Source organism: Sciurus carolinensis, chromosome 1, assembly GCF_902686445.1.
Source record: "Sciurus carolinensis chromosome 1, mSciCar1.2, whole genome shotgun sequence".
Lineage (NCBI taxonomy): Eukaryota > Metazoa > Chordata > Mammalia > Rodentia > Sciuridae > Sciurus > Sciurus carolinensis.
In genome coordinates, this window is record NC_062213.1 from 156,826,555 (window position 1) to 156,844,718 (window position 18,164).

General features: G+C 36.5%; 1 protein-coding gene across 1 annotated transcript in view; it reads right to left on the reverse strand.

The window, feature by feature from the left end:
• Positions 1-18,164, reverse strand: part of Cachd1 (cache domain containing 1) — a 216,731-nt gene that overhangs the window by 124,419 nt on the left and 74,148 nt on the right. Inside the window, exon 2 of the mRNA XM_047549751.1 lies at positions 8,732-8,794. Within this exon, the coding sequence (XP_047405707.1) occupies positions 8,732-8,794 (63 nt within the window). The remainder of the gene's footprint in view (positions 1-8,731; positions 8,795-18,164) is intronic.

The following is an 18,164-nucleotide window of genomic DNA, read 5'->3' on the forward strand; positions in this document are numbered from 1 at the left end:
CAAAAAAGCAAGTATCACTTGCATGCTGCTTATAAGAAATGTACTGTTAACAAAAGAAACACTAAAAGTCAGTGCTCCTGAAAAGGCACACCATGCAAACACTGAGCATGTGCGGGATGGAGTTGCTGTATTAATATCTGGTAAAGCACTTCAAGGACAGAGCATGACTACTGCAGACAAAGAGTCAGGTTTTGTGATATCGCAACTCATCAGGAAGACATGATCATCTGAAATGTGTATGTGCACAGAAATGAAGCTTTAAAACATATCAGGAAAATTGGACAGAATTAAAGGTAAAAATATACAAGTTCATCATTGTAGCTGGAGATTTTAACACACTTCTCTGCAAACGACAGAGCTAGACAAAATAAAGATTGGCCCAAAGAAGACTGATTTTAACAGCACTAACAACCTTACCCTCATGTACCTGTAAGGAACAACCCAAACTGTAGAATATACATTCTTTTCAGGTTCACTTGGTATATACACCAAGATAGATCATATATTGGGCCATAAACCCTAACCTCAACAAATTAAAAAGGGACTGATATCATATAGATTATATTCTCTGACTTCAGAACAATTAAATTAAAAATCAAGAAGGTATTCAAAAGACCCCAAATATTTTAGAAATGTAACAATATGACATAGAAAACAAAAATCACAAGGAAAATTAGAAAATATTTAAAACTGAATGAGAATGAAAATATATCACATCAAATGTTGTAAAATATAACTAAAGCAATGGATAGAAGAACATTTATAGCTTTGAATGGTTCTGTTTAAAAAAAAAAAAAATCAATGACCTAATGTTCCCACTAAAACTAGAAGAGAAGCAAAGTTAACTGAAGTACAAGGAAGGAAATAATAAAGAACATAAATCCATAAAAGAGAAAACACAATAAAAAATTAAGGAAGCTGGGGTCATGTTTGGAAAGTTGGGTTGTCATTAATAAGTTTTCTCCTATATTTGCTCTCATTCTGTCTTTTTAGCTACGTTCATTCATTTCATTAATCTTTTCAGAGAATAAGTCAACATTTCATTTTATTCATCTTCCTCTATTATTCACCTGTCCCATAGATATTAAGAAGATAATAATGTTATAAACACATTTATGCCAACAATTGGACAACTTAGATTCAAGGGACAAATTTCTTGAGGGTGAGAACTTACCAAAACTGACGAAGAATGAAACAAAAATCTTAAAAAACAAGCAAGCAAATAAAATTGAAACTACCACTACTACCCAAACTGACCATATCTATTAAGAAGATTGAATGATAGAAAACCTGCCACAAAGAAAGCCTTGGGTCCAGATGTTACTCTGATGAGTTGGACCAAACAACGAAGGAAGAAACAACATCAATATATATATATATATATATATATATATATTTTTTTTTTTTTTTTTTTTTTTTTTTTTTTTTTTTTTTTAAAGGTACTGGGGATTGAACCCTGGGGCCTCACACATGCCAGGCAAGGGCTCTACCATGAGCCACATCCCCAGCCCTAACACCAATCTTACCTTTCTTCAGAAAGCAAAGGAGAAGAGATTACTTCCAAACTAGTTTTACAGAATTGATACCCTATAACCAGAAAGGCTATAAATGATGTGGGGAAAAGACACTGTTTAGAATAGGGGAAGGGAAAATCAGGAGTATGGGCAGTGGGATGGGCTGCATTTTAAACACCATGAGCCTATCCTTGAGATGGTGACATCTGAGAAGACTCGAAGGAGGTGAGAGCCTGTAAAGACATATGTCACGGCAAAGCTTCCAAGGTAGCAATGTACCACAAAAGGCAAGGAGGCAAATGTGGGGTTCTGAAAACCAAGCCAGGAAGAAGGGGAAGAACTGCTAGAGGAAGACCCTCAACCAAACAGCAGGCCTACCTCCTGGGCTCCTGGTTCCTGTACCACACTTGTCCATTTCAAAAAATTCTGAGGTTCTCTACCATCGTTGCTGCTGGAAATGCAGTAGTTTCTGAAACATTAATTATGGAAATGCACTTGCCATTTCATGGAGTCAGCTATTAGCATAATTACTATAGGACTTGAGAAAAAGTCTTAAACTCTTGAAATAAGTAAACTCTTAAAATAAGTCCAATGTGGCTGTGAGCACCCCAAGAAACTCTGTCTCTTTTTGTTTCCTCTTCACTGCTCTGTGTTGTAAGGAGTATATTTTGCTGTTCTCTGGGTTATTTGTACAAAATCTATCTTTTCTTGATTCAGATGCAATTTTATATAATGTTTATGTGCACATGCAACTTAATTGCTTGAAATATTCAAAACTGGAGTCCCTGGGTGATGTTTCACACAAGAATGTGTGCCTGGGATTTTTATTTTTCTGAGACTGTTGCCATAGTTTCCTTGGCAGCAATACTACATATAGTGAACTAATCAAAGATTTAAAACACATTGTTATGCAATTTAGACCCACACTCTGAGGGTTAAACTAAATGAAAGAAATAATGGGTGAAGGCAAGGAAATGTGTATACCATAGAGAGTTCTGGGGTAAGAGTCAGGAGTCACAGAATGTTTTTTATTAGTGTTAATTACTTTGCTTCCTTAACCAGAGATATTAACAACACTTTAGATTTCCTGCCAAGTTATATAGCAGTGCAAATACAATCCAAAGCTCAACAAGATTTGATTAACAATGGGAGAGAATAAGAATACACAGGGTTCTAGTTTTCATTAACCCAAAAGAGAAATGATAGACAGAGGGGGTTGGGGCTATAGCTTAGTGTTAAATTGCTTACCTAGCATGTTCCAGGCCTTAGGTTTGATCCCCAGCTCAGAGAAGGAAGAGAAATAGTGATGGATAGAAGAAAACTTATGTCAGGATTTTAGATAGTACAAACACATGGGAAGAGTGAGTCCCCCTTACCTAAAGAATGTGAGCTGAAATTGAGTCAATAATCCATTTAGGATAACTAACCTATTTTTGACATAACAAATATATCCTACAAGCAGTTTTAACTGCTTTTGTCATTGGTAAAAGGTAGTGGCAGGAATGGGGAAAAAAATCACTGTGAGGGACACCGAGACCTCATACAAAGTGGCAGCAAGAAATCTGGAAAGTGAGACAGCGTCAAACTCTGGTTGCAGATTCTAGGAATAAGGGCACAATCTGGAGACAGAGTTTCCACTTCAGTGATCACCCAGGACACCAGGATAGGTGTCCAGGTTTGACTCTATAGGAAATCAAGAAATACAACTGGAGGGAACCGTATCATCGTGCCAGATATAAAAATTCTGATATAAAAGTACAGTAAGTGGGAGAGCATGCTACTGGCATGACCAGAGATAAATAGACCAGTGGAACCAAATCAAACTTGCACACACATGGAAACTTAATTAGCAACGCCATAAACAAGCAGTTAGCATGACTGTTCAATAGAGTTTTAGAACATTTGGAATCATATATGGGGGGAAAAAACTGAAGTTGGATATGTACTTCACATCCAACACCAAAATCAATTCTAGGTGGATAAGTCTTAAATGAGAGAGGGGAACATTTTAGAAGACCATATAGGAGAACACCTTTACACCTTTCAGAGTAGAAATCAATTCTTTTAATAGAACAAAAAGAGCAGAGAACAAAAGGAAAGAGATTTTTGAAAACAGATTCAAAATTAAAACTTCAATTATTTAAGATATTAAAGTGAAAGGACAAGCTAAAAACTGCAAGAATATATTTATAAAACACATCTGCAAGGCAATTTAATAAGGTAATGATTAGCCACACATAACTATTTTAAAGTCAAGTAAAGTTTTAAATGTAATTACTTGTAGTTCTAGATATATTTCAGATGACCCATAGTCACAGTGGCTAGAGGCTGGCTCTACTAGACAGTAAGTAGTAATGTGGAAGCAGCTGGCATTGTTCAGTCAAGAACACTGGAAAGCTCTGCTCCAGAGAGGTGACTGGACCTGGACTTAATAGTCAACCTTTTCATATACACACACAGAATTAGGATTTGGAAATATTTGTGGGGTCAAACACACTATAACAGTGCTGCCAGCATTTAATTGACAGAGTGTGGGGCAAACAAAATTCCTGCAATTAAAAAAAAAAAAATTATTCCAGCTAAACTGCATGGAGAAAAGAATAAAATTCAAAACACCAGGAACAATTCAAACATCATTAAAATGTAACATCTATGGATCTATAACTCACCTATATTACAATACCAATAATTTGAAAATAAATAAACCTCAACTACAGATATCAGCATAGATGCTTCTAAAGAACTGATGCTGAGTAAAAATAGCAAGACATCTGAATATAAACAGCATGCTTAAAATTCACATAAAGAAGAATATTGGCTGTTACAGTTTAGATATGAGGTGTCCACAAAAGCTCACATGTGGGGGACCATGCAAGAAACTCTCTAGAGGTGAAATGAGTGGGTTATGAGGACCTTAACTGAATCAGTGTGTCAATCCCCTAATAGTGATTAACTGGGTGGTAACTATAGACAGATAGGGTGTGGAGGTGGGTCATGGGGGCATGACTTTGCGGTATATATTTTGTCCTGAGAGTAGAATGTTAAGAGATTCATATTCTCTCTCTCTCTCTCTCTCTCTCTCTCTCTCTCTCTCTCTCTCCCTCCCTTCTTTCCTCCCTCCCTCTCTCTCTCCTCCATGATCTCCATGATGGCCATGTCCTGAGCTCTTTCCTCCTCACCACACCTTTCTGCCATGATGTTCTGCTTCACCTTAGGCCCAGAGCAATGGAGTTGACCATCTATGAACTGAGACCTCTGAAACTGTGAGTGTCAAAGAAACTTTTTCTCCTTTAAAATTGTTCTTGTCAGGTCTTTTGGTCACAGTAGTGAAAAAGCTGACTAAAATAATAACCAAACTGAAAATTAATTTGGGAATGAATAAAACAAATTGAAACACCAAAAATGCAAGGAAATGGCTAACAAAAAAAATCAGAACAAGCTTGCCTCTGGGAGAAAGACACCCTTTGGTCACACCAGTGCCTTTTCAGTTTGTTAATGTTTTATTTCGTTAGCTGGGTAGCAGTTTAGGATGTTCATTTTTTTTTTTGAACTATGTAATCGTTATTAAATTTTTTTATAGACTGCATTTTGATTCATTAGGATGTTCATTTTAATAACACTTCTTTTTCTATATCTACAAGTTTTATACATAGCTTTATATGTTTGATGAATCTCACAATTTTTTAAAAAGCTAGCTTAATTGTCTACTGGTGTTCTTAAGTTCAAAGGAGACGACAGTGTGAGTGTTGGGGAACATGTTACAGAATGGGAGGTAAGTACTTCTCTATAGATTTCACCCTCAGTACTGTCCAGGATCATAGGGTCCAGAGTTTATGGACAGTTTTTAATGAAGATGATATCAGGAATTTGTTTCCTTACTATAAAATGGTGATATCCATCGGAGTTTTGACAAAAGCGATAGAAAAATTTTCATCAAATATGAACAAGTAAGCTTTTATGGTGGTGGTGGTGGTGGTGGTTATAGTGGCCATGGTGCTGAAAAGATCTAGAAATGGTGTCAGAGGAGAAGAAATTATTTAGGATCTGAGTATATTAAAATTTAGGCTAAATGAAAATGATAATGATATAATGATCGCCATATGCTAGATAGGAAAAGGACCTAAGATCCATGTGTTCAGGGTAGACTGGCAAAATTGCAAAGAAGTTAAAAGTAAGTACTTTCTGGCTCAGTCTAAGAATGAGCTTTTTAACAAATGGTGAGAAGACACAGAGTGCCTGACTACATGGTAATCCTTCACTTGAATTATTTAGATAAAGAGTTCAGCAGAGACTTCTGTTTTGAATGAAAATATACCTTTCTAAATTAAATTTTACCAATTTAAAAGCTTCTTCTCAGCAAAAGAAATAATAATGTGAAAAGAGAGCCTATAGATTGGGAGAAAATCTTTACTACATGCACCTCAGATAAAGCATTAATCTCTAAGATATATAAGGAACTCAAAAAACTTAACAGCAAAAAAACAAACAACCCAATCAAAAAATGGGCTAAGGAACCAAACAGATACTTCACAGAAGATATACAATCGATCAACAAATATATGAAAAAATGTTCAACATCTTTAGCAATTAGAGAAATGCAAATCAAAACTACTTTAAGATTTCATCTCAGTCCAATCAGAATGGCAATTATCAAGAATACAAGCAACAATAAATGTTGGCAAAGATGTGGGGCAAAGGTACACTCATACATTGCTGGTAGGCCTGCAAATTAGTGCAACCACTCTGGGAGAGCAGTATGGAGATTCCTCAGAAAACTTGGAATGGAACCACCATTTGACCCAGCTATTCTACTCCTTGGTTTATACTCAAAGGACTTAAAATCAGCATACTACAGTGATGCTGCCACATCAGTGTTTGTAGCAGCTCAACTCACAACAGCTAAACTATGGAACAAATCTGGGTGTCCTTCAACAAATTAATGGATAAAGAAAATGTGGTATGTGTATTTATATTACTCAGCTTTAAAGAAGAATGAAATTACAGTATTTGTTGGTAAATGAATGGAGGTGGAGAACATCATGCTAAGAGAAATAAGTCAAACCCCCAAAAAACCAGAGACTGAATATCTTCTCTGATACGCAGATGCTAATCCACAATAAGGGTGGGGAGTGGTGGTGCTCAGAGGAATGGTTACTTTAGATTAGGTAGAGGGGAGTGAAGGGAGGGGAAGAGGTATAGGGGTAGGAAGGATAGTAGAGTGAAACAGACATTATTACCTCGTGTACATATATGACTGCATGACCAATGTGATCCTACAATATGTACAATCAGAAAAATGAGAAAATATACTCCATTTATGTATGATTTATCAAAATACATTAATAAATTGTACTGTCATATATAACTAATAAGAATAAATAAAAAATTTAAAGAAACAAAAACCAAAATACAGACAACATAAATTTGTGTCAAACCAATTGCAAAAACTATCTCTCCTACCTAATATCCTGACACTGCAGGTAACTTATTTTACCTCTGGGGGCCTCATTTTCCTCATCTGTAATAGGATGATCTCTTTCCTTCAAGATTACATTGCAAACATCAATGTGATAGGGACACTGGAATGGCCTCACACCAGTGTTCTGTAAGTGCCAATCAGCTGCTATGATTTCTATTATTGAAGGTTTCCAAACTTGTTCATAGCTAGACAAGTAAAGCAATGACACCAGTCTGAGAAAACGAAGCAGCTTTCACATCTGAAAACAGCCAAAGTACGAACTTGTATCTGTTACTTCAAAGAAAGAGGCAAAACAGATATCCCTGGATCAGTTTCTTTAAAAGGTTATCAAATCGCCTTTGGTCTCCAGAAAACTTTCCTCATGCTTTTTATAGCAGTCTTCTCCCCAAAACCCTTCTAGACTTAATGATCCTAAAATATTTTTTAACTTGTTGAAATAAAAATAAGAGGGGAATTATGAAAATAAGATTTGGTGCAGCCAACCACATCATATTCATTATAATCTCAGGTCATCAGTTTTTAAAAATATCTAAAGTTAAGAAAAAGAATATATGCATGACTACTTTAAATTTAACCTTCAGAAACCAATAAAAATTCCAGTGTCTATAAACAGGAAACGATGAAGTTCAAGATGAAACCACAGTAATTTATTATAAATAAATAACTGTCCTATAAATAACCTCACTCTAATGACACTTGCAAAGCTTTTTCTTCTTCTATGGCACTGTTGGAAGTTCAGATCAACTCAGGCTGTTCTCCACAAATATAATAATGACAGAAACTTTAAAAATTTACGTTATTTTGTATTTTACCATGGTTATCTTCTTATCCTGTGGAAGCACTTTGCGACACTTGGGTTATTAGCTTGGTTCTGTCTTTTACTTAAGTTTCAAACCTAGCTTCAAATGACCAGTTGACAGTCACATACTGTAATGAAGTTGGTAGATGAGCTGAAATTAAAACCAACTCCTTTTTACCACTCTTCTTTTCAAGCACAGATCAATTATTTATGACTGTGTTCACCAACACTGTTTTAATTTGGGAGGCAGTCCATTTGAAGCCAGTTATAAATAAAGTAAATAGAATCTGGCCTCAAAGCTTCTCAACTCCACAGAGCACTGAAAGAAGATGGGAGGAAAGTAGCAAAGAGAAAATACAAGAAAAGAGGAAAGAACAAAAGAAGCCAACATCTAATGAGCTGCCTTTATGCCAGCACCTTCCACACAGATGATTCCACTTCATTCTCAGTTAATTTGACATCATTTAATTCTCTGATCTCATGAATCTCTTTATTTAAGATCTCTTTATTTAAGATCTTATGATCTCTTTATTTAAGATTGGGAAATTATGGTTCGAAAAAGAAAAATTGTTTACCAGGGTCACAGAGTAAATAGGAAAAGCAGAATTTGATGTGGGGTTTGTCTGATTCCAAAGCCTGGCATTTATTTTCTACAGTAGATGGAATATTTTAAAATATTTTTAGATTGGAGTAGTTTAGGGATGTTAAAAACAAAAGGGATTAAATACTTCCAAGATATAACATGATTAGAAGAAAACCCTCCATATAACCATTACGTTGAAGCTCAAGTATGGTGCTCGTCCTTATGCATAAAATATCCACAAATGCATATGATGAGAGTGACAGGGACCCTCTAGCGTAGAGTGCATGGAAAGAGAACCCAAGCACAGCTACCAGCAAGGCGAAGCTGGGCAATGCCAAGTGCTCCATGGCTCTTACCTGCTGTACTTCGCTCTCTCCGTTTGAGATTTTCTCAGTGTAAACAAAGGAGTTGAATATCCGCTGCAACAAAAAGAAAAGAACCAAACCAACATTAGATTTTCTAAATAAGACGTCATTTTCTGTGTGTGAATAACTTATTACATACAACATAAATAGAATCAAGTAGAAAAAATTTAATTAAAATACAGTAATTTTACAGAGAGGAACCCAAATATCAGCCAAAGTCAATCATGCTTACATAAGCATTACCCAGGCACTTCTGTAGTGAAATAAACCAGATGTTACACTATATTTTTCATTTTCAAAAATACATTTAATTATAGATTTCCGGAGTCCATGCCATTTTATACGACTGGTATAATCTGACAAAGTTGTGTTTCTCATTTAAATCCTGCACTCCCTGAATGCTGTAATTGTTTACAGACACTAAAATCTAATGCAATAAAGTTCTTTAAAAAGGATTCTTTCCATATTCTCTCATGTCCCCATCCAGCCAATACCTACCCAATATTACCTATCACCTTCATTACTCAAGCACCCCCTTGGGAGAGTAGAATAATGGGGCTTGCCAACTATATGTGGCCTTAAGAGAAGATCCAGTTCTCACATGCCAGGAAACACGACAGCCTTGCCAAGACACTAGACTGAGCCATGGCACACAGCACACACCTTCTTCCAGAGGCTCCTGCCTAAGCTCACACCTACCTACTCCTCCACACACTGCCTGCAGCTAACATGTCTTCGCAGACCTAGGACTCGACCAAGCCATAGCTTTAACTGAGTCATCACAAAAGATGAGCATACAACAAACTAAAAAAGAGAATCCAAGTACTATGCATCTATTGGAGGCAAAAAAAAAAAAAAAAAAAAAAAAAAAAAAAGAGCAGCAACTTCATCCTCTATCTTTAAAGCTTTAAAGATACCACTGAACTCTCCAGATGAGTAAGGAGTGAGATCTGAAGTTGTCAGCCAAAATTTCCTTTTTCCTTTCTATCCTGTTGCCAAGAGTTTGTCAGCATCTGGGACTGCTTCCCAGGCAGCCTTACACACCTGCATGGCTGTGGTGAGGAAGATAAGTGCCAAGTTCATCAAGTTCTAAACAATCTAAACAGAATGCAAATGAGGAAAGATCAAGCTGCTGGGGCTGGGAGGGGTCCAGGGGGAGCACAGGGTGGAGGAAAGACAGGAATGGAATTACTGCTTGGAAAATTATCATTGCAAATCATCATGATGCCACCTATCATCTTCCAATGTGCCACTCATTCATTCAACAGATTGTACCTTTCTTTCCTGAAAAAGGACTCTGTTCATAGGAAAGATTTTATTACAGATTTCTCATAATATTCAAAAATAAGAACGCTGGTTAATACTTAGTGAATGTTTACTATGGAGTGGACATCCAGGCACATTACGTATCTACTTACTTATTACAGTCTTTAAAAACACATTTGTGATAGATACTATTATCTCACATTAAAGAGATGAGGAAGTATATTTATTAGAAGCCTAGTGCAATGTGCACAGTGTACCTTGCGTGCATATTTTACTTAATCTTCATTTTAAAAGTACTGCATTTCTAAAGATGAAAAAGAAGACCATGGGAGTTTAAAGAAGTTGCTCAAAATCACTTGGCAAGACTGGACTCTGAAGCCAGGAACTGTGGTTCCAGATCTGGTTCTCGATGTCTCATATGGATTCACTAACTGGTTATTTTATATAAACAAAAATACTCCTATTGGGAGCTAACACCTGATCATAACAGGGCAGATCAATATTCCCTGTGTGTATTCCAAAATTCAAAATTCTCTGAAAATCAAGTTTTATGTAACACATTTATTAGCAAAACATGACATGTCCTGAACTTATCTAACAATAAATGCTAATGAGAGCTGATGTGTATTTATAGTCCTTATAAAACCACAAAATAGTTCATTTTGATGCACACGCCAACTAATGCATTTAATTATATGGTTCTACTCCAGATCTCAATGGGTGTCAGGATTCTGAATCCTAAAACACATCTCATTTTGGAAAAGGAATTATGAACATATAGACCTCCACTCCCAATTATCTAGAGGCTGGGCCTATGTCATTATCACTCGCATTCCCAGAAAATATTCAATATTTTTATAAAATTTGATTTTCAAAAATTGTTGGGCACCAAGAGTAACATAAACTATGTAGTGATTGATAAATGTAGTGATTGATGATTACATTCATCTCTATAAATGTAATCGATTTATTTTGTTTATGGCAGTGACATCCCAATGAATTACAGTACCTGTTCTAACCTGGAAGGTGGTCCTCCAGGAGGTTACTGATAAATTAGGCCTGGATTGCTCCCAGGAAGTAAACCAGATCCACTGCTCAAGCCAATTCCACTAGAGCCAAATCAGATACTTCATCTCCTTTTGTCAAAAGAAAGATGAATTACTCAGTAGTAATAAAGAATACACGCTGGGAATAGGTCCATGAGGTTGTTCCAAACCCTATTTTACTTATTATCTTAACAGTGATGATGGCTAATATTTTTATGTAGATCATTTCATGGCTTGTAAACATTTTTATATTCTCTACACCTAATAAATGTGGTTGAGTAAATGAAAAATTTTAAAGCAATTAAGAAGTCCAAGATGAGAGAGAACACCACCCTTAGCTACCCCAGCAGTGAAAAATAACATGTTAGGGTCATAGTTTGGGACTATCACCAAAGTAAATAAATTTTGTCCCTTCTCCTTCCCCATGTGGCAGTGTTGGAGCAGGGGTGAAGAAGTCGAGGGAGAAGCCAGGACAACTAGACATGTTGGGTACAAGGTTAAAAGGTCAGCCTTATGGATGTGCACCAGATCCCAGGGTACAGAGTGTATTTCCACTGTGCTCTAGGGCCAGAGACAGTAATTATCTTTCTTAAAACATGGCTTGCTAAGCTCAGCTCTTAAAAACTAGCCCTTTTATGGTTCACACTTTCACATGAATTATTGCATTTGTTACTCACAACTGTATGTGATAGGCAGGGCAGGGATCTGAAACCACACTTTACAGATTCAAAAAACTACAGCTCAAAGATTAGAAAATATATCCCAAGTAAAAAAAAAAAAATTGAAGTGCTGAGTCCCGAACCAAGGTCTTGGGTTAAAAATGGGTATTGCTTTTAACTGAACTATTAAAAACTTTATTCATAATACCTTTTTGTTTTAGTATAGTCTAGGAATCCTAATACCTGCATATAGAACAGAAAATGAGAATTTGATTTCCTTATACCTACTTATTTTATTTTAAGCAAGGTATAATGTCAAGAAGCAATTAAAGAATCCCCAACAAAGGTTTTGTGTACTTTCTATTGCAAGAAACAGAATGTGGGTGGGTTTTTGTAGTGGGGGAGGGGTAATGTGAAAGTCAGGAATTCAAAATTATATAACCTCGCCTACCTTTTGGTGACCTTGAGGTTATTATAGACTTGGTTATTAGAGGACTGAAAGATAAAAATGGAAAGGAAGAGTTTTCTTAAAACATGAAAATGACGAGTAATCCTGTCAGATCCTTCAGTCCTCTCTGATGATTTATTCCCATTAACAGGGTCAGGGTAGGGGCGGCAGGTGGATATTCTGCACTCAATTCCAAGATGTTTCCCTATTCAAACTTCCTGAAGAACCAAAGGAATTCCAAAAACTTGAGCTCTTAACCTGCACAGATTCTGAAAGGAGTCCAAACTCTCCGGGGTTTGCAAATCCCTGGAAGTAAAGTCAAAGGTACTGCCCAGCACTGTCCATTCATCTCTCCTGTTTTGAACAGTTCTCCTCAAATACTAAAAGTAAAAATGGTTTATTGTATGGTAAAAAATATCACTAAAATAGGTGCAGAGTTTTAAGGGTTTTTATGTAATAATGAATGAATTTCTAATAATGAATCCTCATTATTAATTTCTATAATTAAAAGAAAACAATAAATGTTTTATTCTTATGCTCAAGAGAACTGAATGTTCTGATCTAAAGACAAAACTGACCTTTCTCTCATTAATGCAAACACTTTGGAAAACTGGAAGTATCTTCTAAAGTTAATTAAATCATATCTTACAGACCACCAATTTGCATCCTTGGTAAATACCTAGTAGAATGTGGTCATATAGTCATCAAAGTACAAATATATTCATAGCAGCACTACTCATAATAGCTCCAACCTAGGAAATACCCAAATCCTATCAGCAACAGGAAAACAAATCGTGATCTATTCACTACACTCACATAATAGAATATTCAGCAATGAGGATGAACAATTGCAACATTCATCAACATGATAAATCTCACAAAATAGTATCAGGTGAAAGAAGCCAGAACACTGAGAGCATAATTCCACTTATGTCAAATTCAAAACCAAAAAAGCTCATCTATCCACTTGGAAATCTGAATGGTGGTTACTCTTTGTGGAGAATGAATAGAACAGCACATGAAGGGGCTTTTGGAACACTGAAATGTAGATTGGGATGCTCCACCTGGGTGCTGGCTACTGGACTGTGTGAGAATTCATCTAGCTGTACGTTGTGCACGTTTTGTAAGTATACTAGACTTCAACAAATTTACTTTTAACATACATTCTAGGCAGTCTAAGATATACTCTACTCAAATGTTTTCAAAAATTTTTTAAATTATGCATTTTAGAAAAGAAAAGTCCAAAACCTATTAACTGGCTGTTATTAAGTACTCGAAGAAAAATAAAAACTGACTCCCTAGTCCCGATGGAACTGGGACTGTACTGACTATAGAGTCACCTGGCAATTTAGAGGTAAGTTCTCTTGAGCCTTCCCTGAGGCTACATATTAATTGCCCCGTCAAACTTTAAGTATGTAACATTACTTATTCCATCCAACAGTACTGAACAAACCTGACTTTCAGCAAGAAAAAAGGTATCTTTATCTGAGTTTTAGCCAACCGGAATGTTCTAAAGTTCTATAACACAATTTGATCGAGCTTACCCTTTGTACTTTCTATTCATTTCCTAAGATCTGCCTCCACCCTCTGCCCCAAAACAGGATGTTCAACTCAAATGAAGTTAAAAATTAAAGAGAAAATTACTTAACAAATGAATACAGTTCCTCTTACTTTTACTCTAAGGAGCGGGCAGGGAGACAAACATTCTGTTCTGTGTGGGGGGTGGGGGCTGTAGTCTGCTCCCCCGCCACCTCCTAAAGCCTGAAACTTGCCCTTCCCCGTCCTCAATGCCCACTCCACTGATTTGCCCTCTGGTCCACCATCTCCTCCTCTCCCAAATCTATTTAATTGCGCCTGCCTAACAGATGGCAAAAGAATCTCACTTTGCTGGAACAGAAACAATTACATGAGTGTTTAATAAGATGATCAATCCAGACAGTCAGCCCCACCTTCACTCCACCAATAGCTTTGCCAAATCTTAACTAGATATTTAAATGAATGCTATAGCAAAATACCATAGCGACCAAATAAATAACTCGACAAGCTAATGAGATTCTGTTTATCTCCCTCCTCCATCTTTGCTAAGAAAATGCGGACTGAGTTTTTATTCCAAAGTGAGTTTTTATTCTCTTGCTGTTTATGGGTCTCTGTGGCCAGCCCACATGACTGGTAGTTCACTAATAGCCTCATTCTGCTCTGGATTTGTTTCTATGATTCTAGGTATTGTGGCCAAAGGGGAGAAAAATAGAGGTCACCATTATTATCTCAAGAAGTTGACCAGCACTGACCACTACAAGAGAAAGGCTGTCCTTTAAACAAACTCCAAAATCACTGTAAAGAGAATTAACAGGAACTTTATTGAAGTGCTTCAAGAAAGAAAACATGCATGGCTTTATTTTCCTCTACATGTACCCCGTGTATAGTCTTTTACCAGGTATTAAAGCACCCCTCCTGCTCAGATTAGACACTGTCTGATTTTTACCAGACTATTTAACCTCGTACCATTAAACATATGAAAGGCTCAAGAGAAATGACGTTCTCTGAAGAAGTGAATCATTGTGCATTCTGAGGTCACAAATCGGTTGCTATAAATCTTAGTCATTTTTTTTTTTTTTTACATCTCTGAACTTGTTCATTCTGAATACAGGTGACTGAAGATAATAGTTTGGTAAGAGTATTGGAAAGGTTAACACTAAAAAGAAAAAACTGAAAGTAACCAAAATACCCAAAAAAGGGAATTTGTTAATCTACATCCAATCAAAAGCATTTTACAGCTATTAAGTGCATGTTTTTAATAATTTGTTATTGTTTATATTTTTAAATCAGCATTAAATGTCCTAATTATGTTTGTGCATGTGTGCCACACACAATAATGTTATCATGTGTATATGACAAGGGTCTAGAGTGCATTCAGGTGCTTTACAACACACTATTTCACAATATTTTCAATATTCACAACATTTACAGCAATCCTTCATAGTAGCAACTGAGTCCTCACATTTTACAGATGAAGAAACTAAGGTTCTGAGAGGTTAATTTGCCCAAAATTGACCATTAGTAATGTGACCCTGTCTGGAAGCAAAGCCAACTTTAATCTAAAGTTTATGTACAGTCCTCCATGCAAAGATCATTCTAATAGAGAAAAACTCATGTAAACTAGAGACTTTGACCAAAATAGTAATAGGGTTTGCCTGTGCATGACTCTAAACTATACTTTCTTTCCTTCTTCCCCCATCTCAAAACTGAACACATACTTCCCTTATAACAGATAGACCATTTTTCAGATTTGTCAAACTCAGAACCTGGCATATATTCTGAGATATAAGTAGACTCTACAAAGACCCATGTGCACTGGATCACCACCTCAAAAACTTGTGGAGGAGAAAGTAAATGCAGTTGCTCGTATTTGATCCTCACCATAAAAACTAGATCTTGAATATCACGGTGCCAGAAAAGAAACAGGGCTATTCCAGTAATGAAGGGAAATGCTTAGTTATTTAAAAGCATGTAGAGGAAAAGGTCCACATTGGGAATTAAAAAAAAGCTAATCAGTGACAACAATGGATGACCTTGTGCAAATCAACTGTGCCCCAGGTACATATGTCCTAGCCCCCACAGACTTCCTTATTTTGTTTTAAGGTTGCTATAAATAATGATAATAGCTAATTCTTATATAGATCTTACTATCTCTCAGACACTAGATACCTTATATATAAACTCATCCATCTCATAAATGTAAAGATGAATTTGTAGAGTGCTTTCAAAATATCACAAATGTTTATCACACACACCTTTTATTACAGTTATTATATTGTTATTCTATTCTATGGTACTTAACCTTTAAGAATAGTCTCTTAATGACAGTCATTCTTTGGTAGTTGCAGATATATGGAAAACAAAAATACCTGCATAGATATTTACCAACTTAAGTCCCACATCTCAGTTGGACACAGTGGTGATGGTAATTTCTCCTTTTTATAAACTTCTGTAGCAAAAACTATCTATTGCAAAATTAATCACATTCACTATAGAAGATTTGAAAATACATGAAAGAGAAAAGAACTGCTGTCTGACTGCTCAGGAAAAAACAATATTGTTTACTTTTATTTTATTTCCTTCCAGTCTTTTGGATTTCTAAGTTCTAACCTTATAAATTTGAAAACTGGTCCATGCCATGATTCCTTAACACCCTGCATTGTACCCAGTAAGTATAAAACAGCATCTGTGTATCCATTAATGTACACATTAAATAACATGGGTAATTATTACACTCCGGTTGGTTACTGAACTAGTTAGCAAAAAGAGAAAGGTACACTTTCTCTTTAAGATAAAAAAAGTCCCACATTCTCTCAACAATCTATTAACTCTCTCAACAATGTATTAACAAAGTCCTTTCCCTGATTTCTTCCTTCCCAGTGTCTTTAGACTTTAACACACACACACACACACACACACACACACACACGCACAGTCACTTAGATACTTGAAATTATGAATTCCTTAGTCTGATGGCCTTTAACACCCTTCAAACCAACAAGAGCTCTGAATAGTAAGAAAGCATGTGGCAGAGTCACAAGTTGGTGACAAGTGTCACCTTTACAAAGGGCTGCCTGTTTTGGGCCACTCTATTCCTCAAAAGAAATTGGGGGCAGGGAGGAGACAGCCTGCACTCTGATTTAGCAGGGAAAATCTAAAGCAATCATCTCAGCAAGCCAAGTTTCTTGTCTTCATCACTTGATTTCCTGTTGGAGCATTCAAAAGCCAGAGAGGGGGGTAAAAAGTGGGAGAGGGGGCAAGTCAACATGAATACAGAGAACAAAGGCAAGCAAAACAAGCCAGAAACACTTCCTTAAATGCAATAAAGCTTCTGAAGGGTTACTGGTGTTTGTTGTTGTTGTTGTTTTGGTTTTCAAAAGGGCTAAGAGGGGAAAAGGCAAATCAGTTCCACATGTTGGAAAGATTCAGCCCATAGCCAATGTAACTTGACTATAAGTAATATTCATGACAATGCACATGGCAACCTCTCAGAAATGGAAAGTCAAGTTGCCCAAATGCTTTGCAGATGGTGCCAAATTTCCACTCCTCTACTTTCACTCTGACTCCAAATTCCTCCTCATACACCCCCACATCTCCATTAAGACAAATTTTGTCTCACCTTGAAAGAAAAAAAAAAAAAAAAGAGGTATTTAATGGTCGCGCATTTATTTTTGGGGGGGTAGTACTTATTTGTATGAGCCTTCGATATTCAGCGTTCTGTGTATGCAAAAACCTACCCAAATGCAAGGTCTCTGGGAATTTATTCATTAAGGACAGAGGGAATGGGAACACCAAAATGTTGAGGAAACTTCCGGACTTAAAAGGCTGATCTCAGTTAATCAAGTCCTTTCTGATGGAATCAGAAGCCATGTAAAATATGGTCCCATGCCCTTAAGAAGTTCACGCTCTCATTGGGAGAAGAAGTTAATGAAGAAGGAGAAGGAGAAGAACTAACAGTGAAGAATGTAATACAGACTCTGGCATAAACTCAGTTGTTTGGCATAGACCCAAGGTGCTATCAGAGTTCAGCAGAGGGGAAATTCCAAAGAGATGGGACATGGGCTTGTCTTTGAGGTAGGATTTCAATAGGAAGAGAGAGAAAGAACTTTTGGAGAACATTTTGAAGAATTCACTGAGAGCCTAGCACATAATATGCATTCATAAAGAAAATATTTATTAAGTCCCTACTTTGGGCCAAGGACTGTTCTAGCCCCAGGGATACAAGAGTGAGCCTAACAGACAAAAAAAACTGCTGTCTGCGTGGACTCTACATTCTGGACCCCTTGGCCTCAAAAGAGCTTCAGTAAGCATTGGCCTGGGTATTTCAAGATAAGGACAGTATCTCCTGCCTGGAAAAGATCCTTTCTACAGAGAGGCCCTGAAGCCAGTACTTACCAGACAAGTCACATGAGGTAACAGAAAGGCAAGTATCATAAGGGGAGATTTTGGAAATGAATATGAACTAAATG